This window comes from Dipteris shenzhenensis, chromosome 19, assembly GCF_047967505.1.
Source record: "Dipteris shenzhenensis isolate YYH24624 ecotype China chromosome 19, Dip_SZ_1.0, whole genome shotgun sequence".
NCBI lineage: Eukaryota > Viridiplantae > Streptophyta > Polypodiopsida > Gleicheniales > Dipteridaceae > Dipteris > Dipteris shenzhenensis.
The window spans coordinates 19,494,805-19,514,118 of NC_141614.1; the positions used below are offsets into that span (position 1 = coordinate 19,494,805).

At 44.4% G+C, this 19,314-nt stretch overlaps 1 protein-coding gene across 1 annotated transcript in view; it reads left to right on the forward strand.

Annotated features, from left to right (window-relative positions):
- Positions 1 to 2,117: 2,117 nt before the first annotated feature.
- The window catches only part of LOC147890189 (callose synthase 9-like), a 243,601-nt gene continuing 226,404 nt past the window's right edge, over positions 2,118 to 19,314 (forward strand). The window contains exon 1 of the mRNA XM_087390160.1: positions 2,118 to 2,404. Coding sequence (XP_087246286.1) covers positions 2,197 to 2,404 — 208 coding nt within the window. The 5' untranslated portion in view covers positions 2,118 to 2,196. The remainder of the gene's footprint in view (positions 2,405 to 19,314) is intronic.

Consider the following 19,314-nt stretch of genomic DNA (forward strand, 5'->3'; position numbering starts at 1 on the left):
ACACTCTCGACTAGACTACAACACTTTGAAGCCTTAGTGCCCATTTGTGACTTTAGGGTGTCGCTTTGCGTGGATTCTCATGTCACTTGTGATCTCCTTTGCACTTTCGCATCACTTCTCTTCCTTGCTTCTTTGTTGAGATATTATTTGTATGTTGAACTCTCTGTTTCACATTTACACTTGTGTTGATCTCAGTATAAGCCAAATATACATCCTGATCTATTTGGCGAGTCTGCAAGCAATCGAAGAAAGATTGCTACAGAGAATGCTTAAAGAAAGCAAACAAAGAAAAATTGGGATCACTAAAGACCAAAGTGCCCAATAGCGAGCCCAAACAAAGAAAAGATGAACTCCGGTCATTATGGATGAAAACCAAAGAGCCATAAAAATTTCTCAAAGAGAACAGTCAGGAATCTCGCTCGTAGCCTTTGTTGAATAGAATCCAGAAACTGCCGAGAAGACGGGCAATGCCAGAAAAAATGAGGCACAGTCTCTTAGAGAAATTAGACACTGACGACATGAAGCAGGAGCAATGTGCCGACGGGCCAGCAATGTGCACGCGCACACACACACACACACTACTTGCCGCTAGCATCCATAATGGTGACATGTTGTGAGCACTACACACATGGAGAAGGATGCAATGCCAATACACACAAACAAGGGTGAGGATTGCATGCTTAAAGATGAGAGGAGGTATGCTTATGAGGGTTGGAAAGCGGGAAAAGAGAAGATGGATAATATTCAACAAAGGGAGAACATGCAACAGGGGAGAGGGACATTATAGGAAAGTGAATGAAGGGGAAGACAATCAGCAAGAGGAGGAAGGGATATTTTGGGAAATGAAATGAAGGAGAATACAATTTGCATGCATAAATAACTCTACAACATGAAGGAATCGAAATCACAATACAAGAGCCTCGAAGGATGACCAAATTGATAGCAATCAACATATATCGTCCTCCAACCTGCAGTCACAAATGTTTTGTTGAATATATTAATCAAACCTTGGAGAATAGTGTGATGGCTACATCTTAATTTTGCAAATTTTGACATAGACATGATCAATAGAAAACTATCAAGTTTCTAATCGGAAGAAATGATGCATAAACACAATCTTATTTTGTAGTCCCAACAAGTATCAACTACAAATAAGTGGCAATTTGGTACAACATAAGGGGAGCCATAGCATATTTGGCATGGACTTTGCACTCTTCCCCTCATCCCTTTGTTACTAATTAATAGAAATTTAGATTATTTTCGGGGGGACCTATTATTAGAGTGATTATAGCATGGCTTATATATATTAATTGACGACAAAAAACTTTGTACAACCTAGTGCGGTCCATTGCCACCTTGTTTTCTTAGGGGATGGTGTTTTTTAAAAACCTTCTTAAGGGTATTAGGAAGGAATGGTGTCGTGTACTATGCTTAAATGAGGAGTTAGGGTGGTTACACAACTATTTGCTTCCCGGCCAGATTGGTATTTTTTGGCTGGCGATAGGTGGAATCATGTACACACTGCCATGGGCATGGTGGTCAAGTCTATTTTCACGTGGTGATTGGTCGTGAGTTGTAGTCCCACCAAGAGCAATCGTAAATAGTTTTGCTAGTCCCACGGAAAGAAGAAATCCCTCGCTCGAGTGCTTGGACGGGGAGTCTTGCTCGCCCCTGGCCTCGACTTGGGTGGGCAACGAAACGAAAGGGGTTTTGTGGAATTTTTTGGGAAATTTGATGGGAAATTCATCCTATGGGGCAGGTTGTAATTTCCCACCTTTCCCCCAAGCATGTTACCCTGGTGTATTTATGGGAAAAGAGTGAGGGCCTCCTCCTTGCGACATGCAAAGATGTCCACATCATAGGAAAGTCTAGAAAAGGTGGAAAATATTACTTTTTCCCACGTTCCCAATTTTCGACCATATCATTACCCGTTTAGTCCCACTCGAGAATAAATCTGCCACGCGAGTGCTTGGGCGGGGTGCATTATTTTGTCCGGGGGACATTTTAACTCTGGATTAGGTCAGTGGTCACGTGAGGAGGGACACGGTGTCACGTGAGGGGCTGCTTCTCTTCATCTTCGTCTTCAAAGTTTTCAGAGTCCAAAGCAGCTTCTTCGTCTTCAGCTTCATTTTCATTTTCATTTTCATTTTGAACAGCTCATGCTTTTTTAGGTTTGGAGGTTCTCCCGCCATCGCCATGGCTCGCTCTGCCCGAGCCCTGTCCAACTGGGAACGCCTCGTCCTCTCTGCCACCTCCTCTCCCTTGCCGCGCCCCGGCCCTGGTCGCCTCGCCTCTGGCCTCGCAGATTCCATCCCTGCCTCCTTGGTCCAGACCTCCAACATCGACACCATCCTTCAAGTTGCCAACGAGATCCAGCACGAAAACCCCGACGTCGCTCGCATCCGTACGTACTTTGGCTCCAGTTTCGCTTCTCACTCGATGATCTTAACACTCTTAGCACGATCTCATGCCGTCGTCTTATTTGGTTGTCCACATTTGAAAGAATGAATGCGTCCCTTGTCCGAAGGATGGTTATACGAAGATTGACTTTGTTAAATTCTCGAAATGGTAGTCGATCCCTTGTGAGTTTAATGTCATTCAAGCAAAAGTACATGTAGTGAGTGGCCTAGTACTGCTCCTCTCTTATATTCATCTTACTTGTTTTTAGCTACCTATACACTAAAGGAGCATACAATCATCAATTGCGGGGCCTTTCCTGACCCTCTTTGGTAGCAGAGTCCAATTTTTGGCTTTTTTAATACTTCAACTACATGTGGCTCTTTTTAATCTATACTCAAAAGACTTTTTTTTGGGAGCTAACACGAGTACATGCAAGTAACTCAATAACTATTTTTGCATGCTGGCTATGACAACTGAAAGATAAGACTACTGTTTAGGACTAGACTTAGTTATTGGTGCCTAGCTAACCCCTAACACCTAGCACTTCGGGTGGTTAGGATTTTTGATTTGTCAAAAAGCCGTAAGACACGAACCCTTTCCATATAGTATTCTTTGCAATAGTTCAGATCAATTCCTATGCTCTCCCTTCTAGTGATTAACTCAAAGTCTTCACCACCTCTCACTTTAGCAAATGGACCAGTAGCACTCTTCTCAAAACATTCCCCTGCTTTGTTTTCCAGTGTCTTCTCAGGTCCACAAACTGTGTTATGCTGAAATATTGAGCTTCAGGCTCTTTCTTGTCTTCAGTTTCCACCATGTCTTCATCAGGTTCTTCTATACTGGTCTTTATGTCTTTATTAATAGTATATATAGTAGCTGCATCTGCATCATCGAACTTAGCATCTTCACCTACTCTTCGACTGCTACCCTGCACATCAGAAGCAAAAATCTGTCCCACAAGCTCGATGAAACGGCTCTTTATGGCCAAGAGTCACACACAATCCCCCCTCCTCCCCCCCCCCCCTCTCTCTCTCTCTCTCTCATAACATGGAATGAGGCATTTGTGTGGAGACCCGAGGGGTCCCGCAGCAAAGAGTCACCTCTTTACAACCAAGAGTCACCCGAAGAGTCCCGGAGTTAGGGGGAGGATCAGGAGTTTTCCACCAAGATCTAGTTCTATTGTGATCACTTCCTGAGACTATCAGAGGAGGAAATGATCATTAGGCCTCCAGTATGTGGAGGACAGATGGGTTACCCATGCATTGCGGATTGCTATAGGACAAATGCGAGTCTTGTCTCACCAGTTGAGGATTGAGGTAGGTAGGGCCGCAGGCACACCTAGAGAGCAATGGGTTTGCATGCTATGCACACTGGCAACAATGGAGATGGAGGAGCACTTCCTATGCATTTGCCTTGCTTACTATGAGATTCGAGGATTCTACCACTCCTTCTTTCAGGAGGGCCATGGGTTTGGACCATTCTCCCGTTTTATCCATTTCCACGATCAGGTGTGCGTTGGTCTCTTCTTGATGGAGATGCAGCGACATAGAGAGACCTTGCTACACCAGATCAGACAGTAGAAGGTGACAGCACCACATGATATCAATCGAGCATAGAGACGTCATCGATTTCTATGCCTTCGAGTCAGCCCCACGACATAGCGGGTAGAGGAGGAGGATATAGCAGACATGATAGCAATGGGCGGAGATGTTGCTTGGCCTCGGAGATCGTGACGACGCAGAGGGTGATAGAGCACGCACGATAGAGGCCCAACCCATTGTTGCTGTACTCAAAGGAGACCGACCTGGGGTGTCGCCTTGGATATGGCTCATGGGATATAGAGATCTCAGAGACCACGCCCTTGACAGCACGATAGCTACAGATACGTGACATCTTTTCGTCTCACCAGAGGGCCACAACGACCCTCGAAGATGTCCTGGGAGCTTTTGCACTACCTACTTGAGTCTCTTGAGAGAGTTTCTCAGTTTTGAGATGATTAGCTTATCTTAGCACCTAGCAAGGGCCTTAGCGAGCCCTGTGCTTCAAACACAGCGGCTTGTACGAGTTATTTTGCTGACTTTGTCTCATAGGCCCATGAGGCCTCCCGAAGATGTTAATATGACGTTCTTTCTTTCTTTCTCTCTCTCATTCTTTCATATGAATAATATGGACTGAGGCATTTGTGTGGAGACTAGAGGGGTCCCACAGCAAACTCTAGTACAGCTCTTCCCCCAAATCATATGAGATATCATGATGACATGGAGTCTCTCAAACTTAGTCCACTAGTACATCTCTTCCCCCAAATCATATGAGATATCATGATGACATGGAGTCTCTCAAACTTAGTCCACTAGTCCTCTCTAATGTAACACTTCTGCATATAAGGTTGCTGGTTAAACTAGAGATTCAACTAGAGATTCAAAGAGACGTGGTTTTGTGCTTATGTGTTGGAAGTGGGCCTAAAAACACTCTCTCTAGTCTCTTTGAAGAACCAGACTCCTCGACAACGTAAATGTGTGCAATGCATGCAGAATTTGAATGCCTATCGGCCCTCCAATGGGGAAGAGCGCCCTTGTGAGAGTACTTGTTTCTATTTTGACCTACATGCAAGGTGTGAGAGAGATGGCGGATGAATGCAAGGCGAATAGAGAATGCTACGTGAGATTCACAAAGAAAGGTGATACCCTTTCATTAATATCCCGTGAGATACACTCAAGTTTCATCTTCCCATTTGTACCTACCCTTATCCTATGACCCATGCATCTACCATTCATCGCACCTTAATGCACCCTTCTCTTCCTATTGCCCCCAAGACCTAGACACGTGTGTGCACATTTTTATTAATAGAATAAGTGTCACATGTCCAAATTTGATGCTATTTGAAGCAATGGCTCCAGCTCGACTAGTTCCATCTACTGAGATGATCCACCGCCATAACAAATCGGTCGGTGTCCATCATAAATGCAAATACATGTTACACCATTGGCATATAATATATAATAATCTTTTAATGTCTAGTAATCATGGATTAGTGATTTCTCTTGTTATGACATTCCCTCCTGCTTGAATGGACAGAAGTCCTCTTCTGGATCTTTCTCTTGTCTCTTTCTCTTGCGTATGCTTTTCTCTTTTACTTCTGCATTTGCATCACCTCTTTATAATTTGCAAATAGTCTTCTCTTGATAGTACACGATCTCTTGTGAATCAGAACTTAAATTTTGTCTTCAAGTTTTGAATACCAAGCTGCTGAAATCTCTTCATAATAACCTGCTCAATAAGCTAAAACATATTCTCAACAAGTTGGTCAGTATTAAAACGATTCTCTCGCCCAAATGTTTTATGGAACTAGGTAGACCTTGGGTATAGATGATTTTGCGATGAAGAGCTTCTTAGTCTATAGAAACTATAGATTGTCACGCTCTTTGCCCACTCCTCTATTTCAGCCCTATAATTCCTATCAGATGGTCTATATAAAGGAGAAAATTCTTTACTCACTGTCCATACTCTACAATGAATATGCCTACTCTCTATTCAGTTCACACATCCATACACCGGTGTTGGCTGAATGGATAGCATTTACTCTTGGTTCTTGTAGGCTCATGGAAGCAAAAGGATGCACAAGGGTGGAGCAAGAAGTGGAAGTCCTCACATCAACTAGAAGAATGAAAAGGAAAGTACAAAGTACTATAAAAGAGAACCCCAAGACCTAGTGTCCTAGTGGTACCCCTAGTACTAGGTGTCATAAGACACTAAAAGTACTAGGTGACCTAAGTGCCAATAACTAAAGCTACATGGTACATATCAGGGTCCAGAGGGCATCAATACGACCATGAGAAGATGACCTACAAACCCCCCTCCATGGTATGGGCTGAAGTATTCTGGAAATGTCTCAGAATACCTGGTATTTTCTGGTCATGGTAGCACATGTTCATCCAAAAGAATATAGCCACCTATGAATGTACAAGGTATGCCAGATCATGTAACAAAGGGGACCAAGTGCAAATCCTGTCGAAAGACTTCGAACTTGGGATGAGGAAGTGCCTTTGTAAACATATATGCTATGTTGTTCTCTGTGGGAAGGTAGGACAACTCTATGTCTCTTGCTGACAACGGCTCTCGAACATAATGATAGTGAACTTCAATGTGCTTGGTATGTGCATGAAACACTGGATTACACGCAATGGCCAAAGCACTTTGTAACTGTCAGTGTAGACCATAGTGGAGGATGTCTGGCGAATACCAAGATCTGTAAGTAACTGTTGAAGCCAGACACACTCTACTGTAGCGGTGAAGGCTGCCTTGTACTCAGCCTCACAACTGGATGTGGCAACTGTTGGTTGCTTCTTGCTGAGCCAAGAGATACATGAACTGCCAAGCAAAAAATAGTTGCCAGTATGTGACACTCTGGTGTCAGAACAACCTGCCCAGTCACTATCCGTGTAAGCCAAAAATAGGGCAAATTCAGGAAAAGCCTCAAATTGTCTGCAAAGCTGCAATCTACCTGCAAAATTGTAGCTCAAATGCAAAAGCCCCAAATGTCACAAAAAATTGCAGATCTACTGCAATGTTTGCTCTGGACGGTACGGAATGTTTGGAATGCTATGGCCGGTACGAAATTGTACGGATGGTTTGATCGGTACGAAATGTAAAGGCGTTGAAGTACAGAAATGTACGGACGTCAAAGTATGAAAATTCGTACGATTGTACAAGTTGCACGGTACGAAAATCCGTATGATTGCACGGGCGCGCTGACGCGTCGTACGAAAATTTGTAGGACTATACGGGGTTGTACGGAAGCGTACGGATAGTAGGTTGCGTTGGAGTTATGCGGGACGTCCGGGAGCTGAAGCTTGACGATGGAGCTGAAGTGCGGGAGCTGGAGCTGGAAGCAGGAAGCTAGGAGTAGGGAGCAGGTCAAGGAAGGAAGTGCTTTGATACCAGTGTAGGCTCATGAAATCAAAAGGATGCACAAGAGTGGAGCAAGAAGTGGAAGCCGTCACTGTTGGGGATAAAGGCACAATGTGCTATCCCTTGTATAAGTGGTACTTATAATGCCACGTCATCACCTTATCTATTCTTTGTATAAAAGGCAATAAGGGAAGTCACACAGTAGACTTCTTTGTATAAAAGGCAATAAGGGAAGTCACACAGTAGACTTTTTTGCTTCCCACAAAACTTGTGCTCTCTCCTTCCACTCTCCCTCTCCCTCTTGCTTCCGCTCTTTGTTCACATCAATTGGTATCAGAGCCTCCCTACCCACCAGCTCCTCCTCCTCGTTCCCTAGCCTCCTCTCGCACGGTGTGACCTTTCCATCGCGGGAAGTCACTTGTTCTTGCTGCCCACGCAGTCCAGCCTCTCTCCCTCACTGCCCCCAGCTGTTTTGTGGAGTTTCATCGCGGGAATTGTTAGAGACTCATTGTTCCCACCTGTGAGCCCCCGTTTTGTGGGGACAAGGGGCAGTGAGGGTAAGGAGGGATGGGAAAGAGAGACTCAGCAAACAGCAGAGATTTGGGGGGGGCTCCATGCCTTCCTAGATGCAAAGGACTGGCTGCACAGGGCACCCTTTTATAGGGGCCTGTGGCAGGGCCAGTCGGCTCAACCAGGGCCACCGACCAGGGCCGACCCTGGCCGGTTTTCCAGACTGATCTGGTCGGTCCCCAGTCAGGGAACCGACCCTGCTGGTCGGCCATACCAACAGGCCTGGGCAGTGCCTATAAAAGGCCCACACTTCCCTTCATTCTGGCATCCAGTGCAGGACAGAAAGCCTCTGTTTTAGGCTGTGCTGTGCACTTAGATTTGGCATCTTCTGACAGAGAGGATTCCTTCAGTTTGTCTCAGCACTTGGCTGAGTTTTGTATTGCTCCCCTGGAGCCAGTTTTCTGCCCACCATCCGGTGGATGAATATATTCTCTCTCTGTCTAAGTTTTCTCTGAGTGAGTATTGTATCTGTGATCAGTTATCTGAGTTGAGTGTTGCTAGAGCGGGAGAGATCTTGGCTGGAGGTTAGAGTGATTCTTTCCTTCTGTTTTCTAACATGGTATCAGAGCCATAGGCTCTCGACTCTTCCTCATCAATAACACTCTCTGAAGGAAGGAGTTCCTTGGCTGTAAGGTAACTCTGTTTTCAGCTCAGTTCAGTACAGAAGGTCAGTTCATTTATTTCTGTTTCAGTTTTTCAAGTTCTGTAGCTATTCACCGAGATGGATCAGCAATCAGAAGCCTCTACATCCATTGCTCGTCCTTCCTCCTTCTCTAGTCATCTTCCTTCTTCATTTATCCCTAATTTTGGTGAAGCTGGAAAGCTTGATGGTACAAACTTTCCAATCTGGAAAGTCAAGATCCGAAGCCATATGTTGGCACGGAGGTTGTGGAAGATTGTCAATGGGACTGAAGAAAAGCCGGAGGATATTGTGGACAAGAGAGGTGAAGTTCTAGCTGAAGCAGATGCAGATGAACTCTGTGCATGGGAGGAGAGGGATGCTCAGGCCTCAGCAATGCTTATAGGCACGACAGCAGATTCTGTGATTCCTCATATCCAGTTGGCAGAAACGTCTTCAGAGGCATGGACCATACTGAAGGAGCTGTATGAAACCGATAATACAGCTCGTATCATCACACTGCAACATCAGCTTTATAACCTTGATATGAATGAGGGTGATAGTGTTCATGATCATCTGACGAAGGTGAAAGTTGTGCGGGACCAGCTTGCAGCAGTTGGTCAGAAGGTGGACTCGAGTATTAGCATTACTCACACTCCACAAGTTGCCACGGAGTTTCAAAAGTTTTGTGATTACGGTCACTGCGGGTCAACGGACAAAGCCAATCAACTTTGAGGAGCTTTGTCCACTCCTACTTCAGGAGGAGGCCCGAGAGAAACTCTTTACGCAAATCGACGAAAAGGCATTGGTTGCCAAAGACAAGCATGGCAAAGGCAAGTCAAAGGATTCCAAGAAATCAGAGGACGCTGAACGTAAGAAGAAAATGAAGTGCTTTTATTGTGAAAAGCTTGGTCACTCCGCCAAAGAATGCCGGAAGAAGAAGGCGGATCGAAAGCGGAAAAGAGAAGCCAAAAACAAAGAAGAGCCTAAGAGTGATTCTGCCAATGTGACAACTGGACAGTTATTCTTACTCAGTGAACATTGTTCAGCTTATGCAGTTAGTGAAGGTAAAGAAGGTTGGTATGTTGACAGCGGTGCTTCTAAGCACATGTCCAACAGAAGGACGTGGTTCAAAACCATGGACAGTACACACCCGGATTCCAAAGTTTCTGTTGGGGATAGCCGGACATGTCCTGTGAAGGGCATAGGTAGCGTTCCTTTCATTACCACGGCGGGTGAGGAGAAGGATATCTCAGGAGTACTTTATGTACCCGACCTTTGCAAGAATTTACTATCTGTAAGTCAGATGGACAAAAACAACATGGCAGTTCTTTTTCAAGATGGCAAGGTTACCGTGACATCCAAAGGGAGTGGGCAAGTGGTGGCACAGGGTGTTGAAGAGAATGGACTGTACCGTCTCAGTGCAATGTTGGTTCATGATGATCACGGAAAGTCCAAACTTTGGCATGAGCGCTTCGGTCACGTCAGCTATGGAATCTTGGCTGAAATGTCAAAGTCGAAGATGGTGGATGGACTTCCACCAATTATAGGCAAGGATGATGTCTATAGGGCTTGTCTTGAAGGCAAGCAGCACAGGGATAAGTTCCCACAATAAGCTTCGTTTCGGGCCAGCAAACCACTTGAGTTGGTTCACGCCGACATTTGTGGTCCAATGTCTACTGCATCATGGGCAGGATCCAGGTATTCACTTCTCTTTGTGGATGATTTCAGTAGAATGACTTGGGTATATTGTTTGGCTAAAAAGTCTCAGGCTTTTGAGAAATTCAAAGACTGGAAGGCTAGAGTTGAAAAGGAGACAGGGGAAGATGTCAAGACATTTCGCACAGACAAGGGGGGAGAATTCACCTCAAGTGAGTTTAATACATTTTGTCTCAAGCATGGGATCAAGCGACAACTCACCACGGCACATACTTCTGAGCAAAAACGGGGTAGCCGAGAGAAAGCATAGAACCACCACCGAGACAGGGCTTGCTATGCTCCGAGGGAGAAATCTTTCTAAAGCCTATTGGAGTGAAGCTATCAATACAGCGGTACACATTCTCAACCGGACCAAGACGAAGGCCGTCAAGGACAAGACTCCATATGAGGCATTTTATGGTAAGAAGCCCTCTATTTCTCATCTCCGTATTTTTGGTTCTAACGCGTGGGTGCATGTGCCCAAGGAAGATAGGACCAAGCTTGATTCCCGAAGCAGACCATATATCTTTGTTGGGTATAGTGAAGAATCCAAGGCCTACCGCCTCTTCGATCCAGTAAAGAAGCAAATACTCATCAGTCGTGATGTTGTCTTCGCGGAAAAAGAACCTAAACCCCAGGAGGAGCCTCAGATTGAGGAGGAGGAGATTGTTCAACCCCCGATCCCACCCCGTCCCAGATTGACCATTCAAGAGGTTACCCAATCAAAAGCTGATATTCCACCCGATACTCAAGAAGAGTAGGATGTTCCAGCAGAAGTTCCCGTTCCTCCTCCCACAGAGAAGCAGAAAAAGTTGCCCCAATGGTACCTCCGGACATTGGAAGAGTCTCGTGTCACCTCATTACCTGAGAGTAGCAGTTCCGAATTGCGGCGGTCTCAACGTCTTTAAAAGACCCCATCCGTGAATGTTGCTTTGGTGGCTCAGATTGTTGAGCCAAGAACCTTCGCGGAGGCGAAAGACAATTCCGAATGGCAGGCTGCCATGCAGGCAGAGATGGATGCTATTCTGAAGAACCATACATGGGACTTAGTGGCCAGGCCCCTTCGACGGAAAGTCATCGGCACTAAGTGGGTATACAAACTTAAATACAAATCTGACGGCAGCTTTGGATAAGTATAAAGCAAGGTTGGTTGTGAAAGGTTTTGCTCAAACTGAAGGCATGGATTTTGATGAAACCTTTGCTCCCACAGCCCGCATCGTTACTATCCGGACAGTGATTGCCCTTGCTGCCCAATTCCAGTGGCCTATTTTTCAAATGGATGTGAAGTCCACATTCCTTAATGGAACCCTGGAGGAGGAGGTATATGTGGAGCAGCCACCGGGCTTTCAAGATCCAGTGTCCCCATTAAAGGTCTGCAGGTTGAAGAAGGCGTTATACGGGCTGAAACAGGCCCCCAGAGCTTGGTACCAAAGGATTGATATATTCTTTCAGAAGATAGGGCTCAGTCGGAGTCCTTCTGAGGCAAACCTTTACTTGTTCGTTGAGAAGGGATTGCGATTGGTACTCACCCTCTATGTTGATGATCTTATCTTGACAGGTGATCATGTCAAGAAGATTTCACAGGTCAAGGAGCTACTCATGTTTGAGTTTGAGATGACTGACCTTGGGTTATTGCATTACTTCCTTGGGATTGAAGTAAAGCAGGCTAAAGACAGGATCTTCATTTCACAGGAGAAATATTGCAGAGAAATTCTGAAGAGATTTCAGATGGAGGATTGCAGAACAGCATTAACTCCCATGGAGGTCGGGCTGAAGCTAAGTGTTCACGACACATCTCAGCTGGTTGATACTCTTTTGTATCGACGATTGGTAGGAAGTTTGCTTTACCTTACCAATACGCGCCCTGATATTTGTTATGCAGTTGGGCTATTATGTCAGTTTTCTGCTTCTCCCAGGAAGAATCATTGGAATGCAGGTTTACGTGTGCTGAGGTATCCGAAGGGTACTTGCACCTTTGGGATCAGCTACACCAAAGGCATTGAACTAGGTGGGTTCTGTGACAGTGATTGGGCAGGTGATGTGGACACCAGAAGGTCGACGACAGGATATTGTTTCTTACTTGCATATGGAGCCATCTCTTGGCTAAGTAAGAAGCAAGCCACAGTGTCCCTTTCATCTACAGAGGCAGAGTACAGAGCCGCGTGTACAGCCGCTTGTGAGACATTGTGGTTACGGTGGATTCTGGAGGACATGGATGTGTGTCAGGAGAATGCGACAGTTCTGATGTGTGACAATCAGATGCATAGCTATTGCCAAGAACCAAACACATCGAAGTTCATTATCATTTTGTTCGAGAGCTCATCATCGACGACGTGATCGAGCTTATCTACTGCCCGACCGCCGACAATTTGTCCGACCTTTTCACGAAGGCACTCCCTCGAGAACAGATGGAGCACCTCATCAAACGCATGGGGATTGGCCCACAGTTGTGACATTGAGGGGGGGTGTTAGAGACTCATTGTTCCCACCTGTGAGCCCCCTGTTTTGTGGGGACAAGGGGCAGTGAGGGTAAGGAGGGATGGGAAAGAGAGACTCAGCAAACAGCAGAGATTTGGAGGGGGCTCCATGCCTTCCTAGATGCAAAGGACTGGCTGCACAGGGCACCCTTTTATAGGGGCCTGTGGCAGGGCCAGTCGGCCCAACCAGGGCCACCGACCAGGGCCGATCCTGGTCGGTTTTCCAGACTGATCTGGTCGGTCCCCAGTCAGGGAACCGACCCTGTTGGTCAGCCATACCAACAGGCCTGGGCAGTGCCTATAAAAGGCCCACACTTCCCTTCATTCTGGCATCCAGTGCAGGAAAGAAAGCCTCTGTTTTAGGCTGTGCTGTGCACTCAGATTTGGCATCTTCTGACAGAGAGAATTCCTTCAGTTTGTCTCAGCACTTGGCTGAGTTTTGTATTGCTCCCCTGGAGCCAGTTTTCTGCCCACCATCCGGTGGATGAATATATTCTCTCTCTGTCTAAGTTTTCTCTGAGTGAGTATTGTATCTGTGATCAGTTATCTGAGTTGAGTGTTGCTAGAGCGGGAGAGATCTTGGCTGGAGGTTAGAAGGAATCACTTCTATTCTCGTGCTCCTAGCTGGAGACACCTTTTGGGTGAGTGTACTTGCTGTTTTTCAGCATTTTTGACTGGTTTTTGGGCTGTAGCAAGCGAAATACAGCGAGAAAGTGGTCAAGGACACTTTCCAGTTGGAGCTCTTGGTATTGCTACACCTCCTACAGCAGGGCGACTTCATTTGTAGTACTTTACATTAGATCCGGTGCAGTTGAAGCAGGGCGACACCTTTCAGCCACACAGGAGTTGAATTTCGCCTATCTCTTTTGGGTTTTTTCTCCAATCTTTTGCACTAAAAGTGGTCGCCTACTCCTGGAGAGGAATCATGCCAAGTTTGGTTGGATTCTGCTTGACTGTTGCAAAGCTCTTGCTGATTCTCAGTTTCCAGCCACAGGGCAAGTTGCAGATTTGTGGATTTCACACATTTTACTGCTGTTTTGACATCATAAAAGTGGTCGCCTACTTGAAGGGACACTGTCTGCCAAGTTTGGTTGACTTTCGCCTTCGTGGTGCTGAGATATCATCACTTTTAGGGTTCAGCCTGTCAAAAAGTGACACGTGGCAGTGGATAAGGCAGAGAAATTTGGGGCTTTTGCAATTTTATGCATTGGAAGGCTTGCTCTTGCACATTGAAGCAAGAAATTTTCTGTTTGGGACACATTGGAAGGGGGAATCTCAAAGAATTTAAAATATTCCAAGAATATTCCTCGAGCTCGATGCCAGAGGTTATGCCTTTGTGAAACAGTGCTTGGAGCACTTGGATGCATTGACATTGTTGCAAAAGTGGTGCTGATTTGCTTTATGCTTGGATTGTGCACATTTGTGGTGGTCAAAGTTTGACTTTTGACCTCAAAAATTGGGGCTTTTGGTGCACAAGTGCTCAGCAACTCTTTGTGACACTGGAATAGTATCTTGGATGTCAATTTGAATGCTTTTATGTTGAGAAAAACAAGAATACTGTTTGCTGCAGTTTTATGACTGTTTTGGTTGTCATTTTGGGACAGTTTCTCTGAGTTTTGGATGCCTCTATCTCTGTCACAAGTTGGGACAGATTTTTGAGTGAGTTGCACTCAGTCTTGCAGGCATATTTGACTCAGTTTTGGAGTCATAGTGGTGCAGGAAATTTATTACAGTTTTGGGACTATTTATGCATTCAAAGGTGGAAGGTATATTGGCTGCAAGTTCTCTCCTGTAGAGAACAAATTTTGGTTGCTATTTTATTTGGCTTTTGCTGTTTTTATTTGCTCAGACATGGCTTCAAGTGGGAGTGAAGGTGGTTCACTTCTTAACATCAAGAAGTTAGAAGGAGCACACAACTTTGCCATTTGGCAAAAGCAGTGCTACAATGTGCTTCTTCAACTTGTAAAGCCTTCTAGGGTATTTCCCACATTTATTGCTATAAAATACTTTGTAAAGCCCTCTCAGCTATTTTTCACATTTATTGTTGCCATATAGAGCCTTACAAAGCCTTTTGGGCTATTTCCCACATTTATTGTATCAAGCCTTGTATATTGCACTTTAGTTGTATGTATCTAAATTCTTCATTATCTTTTCTTGTAGGATTATGAAGCAATCAACTAATGTGGGGGCTAGTCTAAAGGACTCTGAGATTAGAGCATGGGTCTCTGATGTCACTTTGAATTTGAAAGGAAAGGAATATAGCCCCAACGGCTTTGGTACGTGGACTCGATATCACATGTGCAGAGGGAGAGAGTAGAGAGGAGATGTTACATATGAGGCTCCATCATTGATTAAAGAGAAGGCAAAGAAGATTGAGAAAAAAGAGTGGCATCCTGATTGTTGTTGCTGCCCTTCTTTTGCTCCTTTTTCCACTTAAAGCAATCTTTCTTCATGTGCCCCTTCTTTCCACAATGAAAGCACTCAATGTCCTTCTTAGGACGTGACTTACTGCGGGATTTGTTCCTTTGGCTGTCATTACCTCTATGCTGAGGTCTTCCCCTTGTGTTAAGGGCAGTGGAAGACTTACTTGAAGCATTATTCTTCCTATTCATCTCCTCCATGAGGAGCTGGCTCTCAACATCTGCATACACAAGAATAGGATTTGAATTCCTCAAAGCTGTCCTGAAAATATCCCAACTCTCAGGAAGAGTACAAAGCAAGAAAGTTGCTTTAAACTCATCATCAATGTTGAATTTCTGATTTGATAACTGCTTGATGATAGAGTTAAACTCATTTAGGTGCACACTCATAGTCATGCCCTCCTTCATCCTGAGATCCATGAGCTTTTTAAGCCAATAAACCTTGCTTGCTGCACTTTGTTGAGCATACAAATCTTCCAACCTTCTCCACATATCCCATGCAGTGTCCTCATTCTCAATATTGAACAAGAGCACATCTGAAATAGAAAGCATAATTGTGGAACATGCCAATTCATCAACACTTTCCCAATCATCATCAGACATATTATTTGGCTTCACCCCCTTTTCCTTGATAGGACGATAAAGGCAAGCAACATGTAGAGAGCAGTAACAGTGGTGTGAAGTTTAAAGAGATAAATGCAGTCACTCATGAGAGTGAGGATGACATTCTTTTTGTTTCATCACTCGATGCACATGCTTTGATCACTGATGATGATAGTGATATGACCACTTGGATCATTGATTCGGGTGCTTCTTTCCATGTGACACCACACAGGGAGTGGTTTTGCTCATATAATGGTGGTTCACAGGGTGTTGTGCATCTTGGAAACAATTATGCATGCTCTATTGAAGGGATTGGAGATGTGAAACTTGTATTTGCTGATGGCACACATTTTATGCTACATGATGTTAGGCATGTGCCAAAGCTTAAAAAGAACTTGGTTAGTACTGGTCAATTGGATGATCAAGGCTACTACACTGTGTTTGGTGATAGTAGGTGGAAGATAACCAAGGGAGCCAGAGTCATTGCAAAGGGGTATAAGTGTGATACTTTGTATGCTTTGCATGTTTCTGATGTAAAGAATCATGTGGTTGCCGTAACTGAGGTGCCAAAGGTTACATTGTGGCATGGCCGGTTAGGACACATGAATGTTAAAGGAATGCAAGCACTGTCTCAATTGGGTTATTTACTGTCTCTGAAATTTTCAGAATTTAAGCATTGTGAGCATTGCATTTTTGGTAAGCATTCACAGTCACCACATAAAGTGACATTGCAACAAAGATTGACACCCTTAGATTTGGTACATAGTGATGTATGCCAAATGCCTCAGTTGTCTATGGGTGGTCATGAATACTTTGTTACATTTATAGATGATGCCACAAGGAAAGTGTGGGTCTATTTCATCAAGAGGAAGGATGAAGTTTTTAATGCTTTTCAAAAGTTTGTTTCCTTGGTTGAAAATCAGACAGGCAAGAAGTTAAAATGCTTACGCTCTGATAATGGAGGAGAATATGTCTCCAAAATATTTCAGGAATTTTGTGACAAAAAGGGGATAAAGAGGGAATTCACAAGCCCTCATAATCCTCAACAGAGTGGAGTTGCAGAGCGAACAAATCGGACTATTCAAGATAGAGTCCGTAGTATGCTGTCTCATGCTGCCTTACCCTATGGTTTTTGGGCAGAGGCTGTTCAAACAGCCATTCATGTCATCAATAGGTCACCGAATAAGCGGTTGGATGGTAAAGTACCTGAGGAACAGTGGTATGGCAAGCCACCCTCATATAAACACTTGAGAGTGTTTGGCTGTGATGCGTATGTGCACGTACGAAAAGATCAGCGCAACAAACTCCAACCAATGTCAAATAGATGCATCTTTATTGGATATGGTGATAGTGGTGAAATGGGGTATAGATTGTGGGATCCCGTTGGAAGGAAGATTATACGCCGCAATGACGTGATTTTTCATGAGGAAAGCATGCACAGGCAGCCCTCACAAAAATCAGAAAATAAGAAGGTTGTCTTTGAAGAAATCATTGTGAATAGACAGCAAAATATGCCCAATAATATGCAGCAAGGTGATGCTGCAAATGTCCCTAATGCACAGGGAATAAAGGCTGAGAATCAGCCTAATCAAATTGCCTTTGATATGCCACAGATAGCTGAACAGCCAGCCAATCAAGATGATTGGGTAAGGAGATCCACCAGAGTATCCAAACCTCCTGATAGGTTTGTTCCAGGACAGAACTATGTGGCTGATTTTGTCATGTTGACAGATTGTGGTGAGCCTTCATGCTATCAGGAAGCAATGAGAAGGCATGATAAGAGAAAGTGGGAGAAGGCCATGCATTCAGAAATGGATTCTCTTATCAAAAATAAGACATGGGATTTGGTGAAACTACCAACTGGAAAGAATGCCTTACCATGCAAATGGGTCTATAAGATCAAGGTCACTCCTAATGCTGAGAACAAATATAAGGCAAGATTGGTTGCCAAGGGGTTCAAGCAACAGAAGGGCATTGACTTTGATGAAATCTTTTCCCCTGTGGTGAAAATGACAACATTGAGGGCTGTTTTGGCATTGGTTGCACATGAGGACATGGACTTGTCTCAGATGGATGTCAAAACTGCGTTTCTTCATGGTGATCTTCATGAGGAAACTTTTATGGTACAGCCAGAAGGGTTTGTCAGTGAAGGCAAAGAAAAGTTGGTATGCAAGCTGAAAAAGAGCTTATATGGGTTGAAGTAGGCTCCAAGGGAGTGGTACTTCAAATTCCATACTTTCATGCAATCTCAAGGGTTTAGGAGAAGTGATGTTGATCACTGTCTCTATACCAAGAAAGCAAAGGATGGTAGCCTTATTTTGCTCATCATTTATGTTGATGACATGCTTATTGCAGGCAAATCTCGGTATGAGATTGATGCACTGAAAATGGGATTGCATAAGACCTTTGATATGAAGAATCTTGGTGATGCAAATCACATCTTAGGGATGCGTATCATACGGGACAGAAATCAGAAACTGCTCTATTTGTCTCAGAAGGAATACATTGGCAAGGTTTTGCAGCGTTTCAATATGGAGGGAGGAAAGATTCTTAATACTCCATTACCTCCATATGTGAAACTCAGTCAAAAAGACAGCCCACAGTCAGATGATGAGAGGGCTGAAATGGCCAAGACTCCTTATGCATTCGCGGTTGGTAGTCTCATGTATGCAATGGTGGCTACACGTCCAAATATTGCCTTTGCAGTGGGAGTTGTCAGTAGATATATGGCAACACTGGCAAGAAGCATTGGGAAGCCGTGAAAGGTATCATGAGATATCTTAAGGGCACAATGCATGTGTGCATTTGCTTTGGGAAGAAAGACTTGGTTCTTCATGGGTTCACAGACTCAGATTTTGCAGGATGTGTAGACCAAAGAAGGATATGTTTTCACCTTAGGTGGTGGTGCTATTTCATGGATCTCTCGGCTGCAAAAATGCATTGCTTTATCTACCACAGAGGCAGAATATGTTGCAGCCAGAGAGGCGTGCAAAGAATCCATATGGTTATCTCGTCTAGTGGGAGATATTGGTTTATCAGGAGAGGTTCCTATTTTGCATTGTGATAGTCAGAGTGCTATTTAGCTAGCACGGAATCCTGTGTTTCATGCCAAAACGAAACACATTGAGGTGAAATATCATTTTATCAGACAGGTACTTGAGGATAAGCGCATTCGGTTTGTCAAAGTGCACACTCATGACAATCCTGCAGATCTTTTGACCAAGAGTCTTAACCCGCAACGCTTTGCACATTGCAGAGTACAGATGGGTGTTGGCTGAGTTTCTCATGTTGAGATTCTCTTGTATTTTGTGTATATGTTTTTATGTACACTTCTTTCTCTTTTTGGGCACATTGCCTTTAAGTGGGAGATTGTTGAGGATAAAGGCACAATGTGCTATCCCTTGTATAAGTGGTACTTATAATGCCACGTCATCACCTTATCTATTCTTTGTATAAAAGGCAATAAGGGAAGTCACACAGTAGACTTCTTTGTATAAAAGGCAATAAGGGAAGTCACACAGTAGACTTTTTTGCTTTCCACAAAACTTGTGCTCTCTCTTTCCACTCTCCCTCTCACTCTTGCTTCCGCTCTTTGTTCACATCAGTCACATCAACTAGA